Here is a 4,344-nt window from a genome sequence, read left to right on the forward strand (position 1 = left end):
TAAATACAAAAGAAATAATAGTGCAATGTGAAATTAACTTTATTTATTCATCGTTCAAGTAAATAGAAAATAGTTACATGTTTACTACAATATGGGCACATTCCCAACAGAAAACGTGTAGCATATGGCCTAGGTGGGATTTGAACTCATACCCTTAAATGGCATTAGTGGGTAAGAACACTACCACTTGACTAAAACCGAGCATAAATACCTCAAACACAATACCTTCATTTAAAAATCGAGTCAACTACTTAGCAAATGACTTAAAAAATTTCTTAAGAAAAAGTTAGACCCTTAACAATGTATAAATTTAAATTTACAGCACGAAATTTGATTGGAAATAAAAATCCAACTATTTGAATCTATTGAGATGAGTTTCCATTAAGCTTGTTAGAGAGTAATCGCTATAAGAAAAAAAAAAGATTGGTTCCCTTGTCATGCAAGAGAATCCAGTAAGATGCTAACTAACAATTATGGCACAACATTAAGTAAATGGAGATGAGGATTCTCTTGCTACTTGCAGCTCTTTCTCTACCACCTCCTCTAACCTTTTCTCTCTCTAGCTCGAATTGAATAAAATATTTGAAATTAAACTACAAGTTAAATTTGAATTGGATTATTTTTCTATTCTAAGCTCGAGTTTAATTTGATTAAATTTATTTGTTTTAAAAAATAAAAACAATCTCAATTTTATACTCTCACTAAATCAGAGTTAAATTTTAAAATAAAGTTATTTTAAAATTAAATAAATAAATAAAAATTTAATTTCACTCGCTCAAATTCTCAAATTACTCTCAAGCTATGTATTAGGTTTGGCTTTATGTTTTTCAATCTCGAATTGATTTAACTCATTTTACCATTTAAAAAAAAATATATTAATATTTATATGAGAAAATATTTAGTATGTTTTAAAATTCTACAAGTAGGATCAGTGATTAATAAGTGTCTTACATAGTATAATAAATTCATAAAAATATATATTAAAAGAAAAGAGGCACATGTAAATTTTTTAATATTAATTGTGAAATAAAAAAAACGCTGTTAGTCTACCAAATACTCATCCTATATATATATTATAATTAAATTTAAATAAATTTATTATTATTATTTATTAATAGTAAAATTGATCTAAATGAGCGGGTCAGATTTAGACATAATTTTTTTTTGGAACTGAACATCAAGCCGGCTCGACCCGACCCGGCTAATAAGACCTCTAAGTTAGACCATAATTTTTCATTGAGGCTTTATCTCTCCCTACTTTATATATGTCACTCACATGGCTATGGCACTATTTGAAAGCTCCATAACTGAAAACCAAAGAGGGGGGAGGGGGGAAGAGAAAAAGAAGCAAAGGAAGCCATGGGAAGACCTCCATGCTGTGATAAAGTAGGTATCAAGAAAGGTCCATGGACTCCTGAAGAAGATATCATCCTCGTCTCTTACATTCAAGAACATGGTCCTGGAAACTGGAGATCAGTCCCTACCAATACTGGTATTTTTACCTTATCCCTTTTACAATTTGATATCGATCAATTCAATCAAGAAGATAAAATGAATTTCATGCGTTCTTTTGGCTGATTCAGAATATGTTTTTGCTTGTATTCAAAAGGGTTAATGAGATGCAGCAAAAGTTGCAGACTTAGATGGACTAATTATCTCAGACCAGGAATCAAAAGAGGCAACTTCACTGCTCATGAAGAAGGGATGATTATTCACTTGCAAGCCTTACTGGGTAACAAGTAATCCTCAAATCTTTTTCTTATTATCAGATTTCGAGATCATCTTCGCTGTTTTATCTTTGTTTTGCTTTGAATACTATGCAATGATTTTGTTTGTTTTTGGTTACAGATGGGCAGCCATAGCATCGTATTTACCACAAAGAACAGATAATGACATAAAGAACTACTGGAACACCCATCTGAAGAAGAAGCTAAGGAAGTTTCAGTCAGCTATGGAGCCTCCTTCAATGGCGGGTGATGAGAAGAGCTTAGATTTCGCAGAAAGTGAGACTGGAGCTGGTTCAAGTAATCTTAAGCTAAACCAAACCTCCTCTTCATATGCTTCAAGCACCGAGAATATATCTCGTCTTCTTCAAGGTTGGATGAGATCGTCACCCAAGATTAACAACAACAACAACAACAACAGCGACAGCATTGGGAGTTGTTCAGCTGCTGCAAACTGTGATTTGATTTCTCATGGAGATGATCAGTTGGAATCGATACTATCGTTTGAGAACATGAAGGATGTTGCATTAATGGAGAAATCTACTTCAAAGGCTACTTTTCAAGATTCTGGTGAAAAGATTATTAACCCAGAAAGGAAGCAAAAAGCTGATAACAATAACAATAATATTGATGATAATAATAATAATAACAACAGTAATCCTCCATTATCGTTTCTTGAGAAGTGGCTTTTGGATGAGAGTTCTTCTGCAGCTCAAGTCGAAGAAATTGATCAGATGATGGAATTGCCTTCAATTTTCTAAGATTTTCTTTTGTTATAATTTTTTTTTTCCTTCTTTGTTCATCTCCCTTGCCTTCATATCATTTCAAGCTTTATTGGGGTAAAAAGGGAAATAAAAAAAGTTTGGGTTATATCTCTAGGGTTTAAATCTTTCATTTTTGGGAATCTGAAAAAGTTTGGGATCTCTTAATCTTAACAAAATGTAATTAACCTTTGATGTTTCTTTATGAACTCTCTAGTTGATGGTTGTTTTTTTATTATAATTTATTATTATAGATAAAGTATAAATACCAATTTGAGAAATATATATAGAGTAAAATACAAATCATTGTGATATGATGATTACTGGCTTAATTTTTTAATTATGTGATATGAAAACTTTTGTTTACTTACTGTATTAAACGATAATAAATGAATTTGTTAAGACTATAAAAATTGTATTAAAAAACCAGAAATCAAAAGCTTTGTTCACTGATATTAAGTTTTTTAGTTTAGGTAAGTAATTAATTCTAAGAGATATAGTTAATAATTTTAAAGTATTATTGTGTTTTATAAAAAGAGATAAACCCATCATCCAAAACATCGGAAAAAGGAATAATGAACAAAATTGATCCATCTTATTTAAAAATATCATCCGTAAATACCAATGAACTTGTTGAAATGTCAAGATTAAGATTATGAGAATATTTTGAAAAAGAAATTATGAGAATTTTAATTTTGAGGAGGTTGTATTCAAATTTATTCTGACTCTAATTTAAATATATTATGATTTTTAGTTTAATTTTATTTTTATATTATTTAGGATTGTATTTATAGGTACATGTGTAGTTATGCTTGATATAGTTCATCAACGTTGTTTTATCCCTAAATGTAGCATTTTTTTTCCTTTGTAGGATATTTATATCTATAGTAATATTTAAAATTTTATCGAGTTAATTTTATTTTTATGAAGTGATAGATATTAGGATAATTTTATATTTTCATATAAAATCTAAAAATATATGGGTCAACATTTTGTCTACTTTTAGGAGAGTTTTTTAAACTCCATAAGCAAAGATTTAGTAAATGACACATGCTTGTTTTAATTTATTTTTAATTTTTTTTAGGACGCTGTAAAAACTCCACCTGCAATTAACTAAAATATAACTTAAAATATTATTAGTTTTTAATAACTCAAGTATTACCATATTTAATATTGTCGTGCATGTATATAATCTAATATATATATACACGTAGGTATGTATGAATGATAAATGGGATTGTATCACGAAAGTCTTGCTGCATAAAAAGAAGTCAACATGTTTTGGTTTTAGGGAAATGATAATGAGAGGGAAACTTGTGATTTTATTGACCTTTTTCGGTGTGAGAACCTCCACTTCACTGCTACCATTATCATACCCAAGTGTGGGAAATAGAAAAAGAAAATACGGTTGTCTAAACAATTCAAATATAAACTTATTAGATTGTCTTAAATTAATAAAATTCATTTGTGATTTTCAAGAAAAAAACATTTTTCTAGGATAAGGAAAAAACATTATTAATATAAAAATGCTAAAATAATAAAATAAATTAATTAAGTTCCGAATCTGGAAAGGGAAGACTTTCCCTTGGCCTGCGACTTCTAAGAGAACATTCACAGATTCCTCACCAGTCCACCACCTATCGAAATCAACCACAAGTCGTGCGGTCCCCCTTTATAATAATATTTAAGGAAAATTAAAAAGAAAAAATATTAAATTTAATGCAAGAGTAGCAGTAGCTGTAACAGTTGGATATTAAATAACGATAGTAATAGTGAAAAGTGATCGTCGTTATTTTGCTATGCTGTAATTTCGATTTTTCACGTGCAACGCTACCAAAAGTACATTCGCCATGCTGAAG

General features: G+C 29.6%; 1 protein-coding gene across 1 annotated transcript; it reads left to right on the forward strand.

The window, feature by feature from the left end:
* The first annotated feature begins 1,247 nt into the window (after positions 1-1,247).
* On the forward strand, positions 1,248-2,720 carry LOC107937505 (transcription factor MYB60). The gene is made up of 3 exons (XM_016870397.2): positions 1,248-1,492; positions 1,610-1,739; positions 1,849-2,720. The coding sequence occupies exons 1-3, from the start codon at positions 1,360-1,362 to the stop codon at positions 2,483-2,485; spliced, it is 900 nt and encodes a 299-aa protein (XP_016725886.1). The 5' UTR covers positions 1,248-1,359; the 3' UTR covers positions 2,486-2,720.
* Positions 2,721-4,344: the final 1,624 nt, after the last annotated feature.

The sequence above is a fragment of the Gossypium hirsutum genome, chromosome D13 (assembly GCF_007990345.1).
Source record: "Gossypium hirsutum isolate 1008001.06 chromosome D13, Gossypium_hirsutum_v2.1, whole genome shotgun sequence".
Taxonomy (NCBI): Eukaryota; Viridiplantae; Streptophyta; class Magnoliopsida; order Malvales; family Malvaceae; genus Gossypium; species Gossypium hirsutum.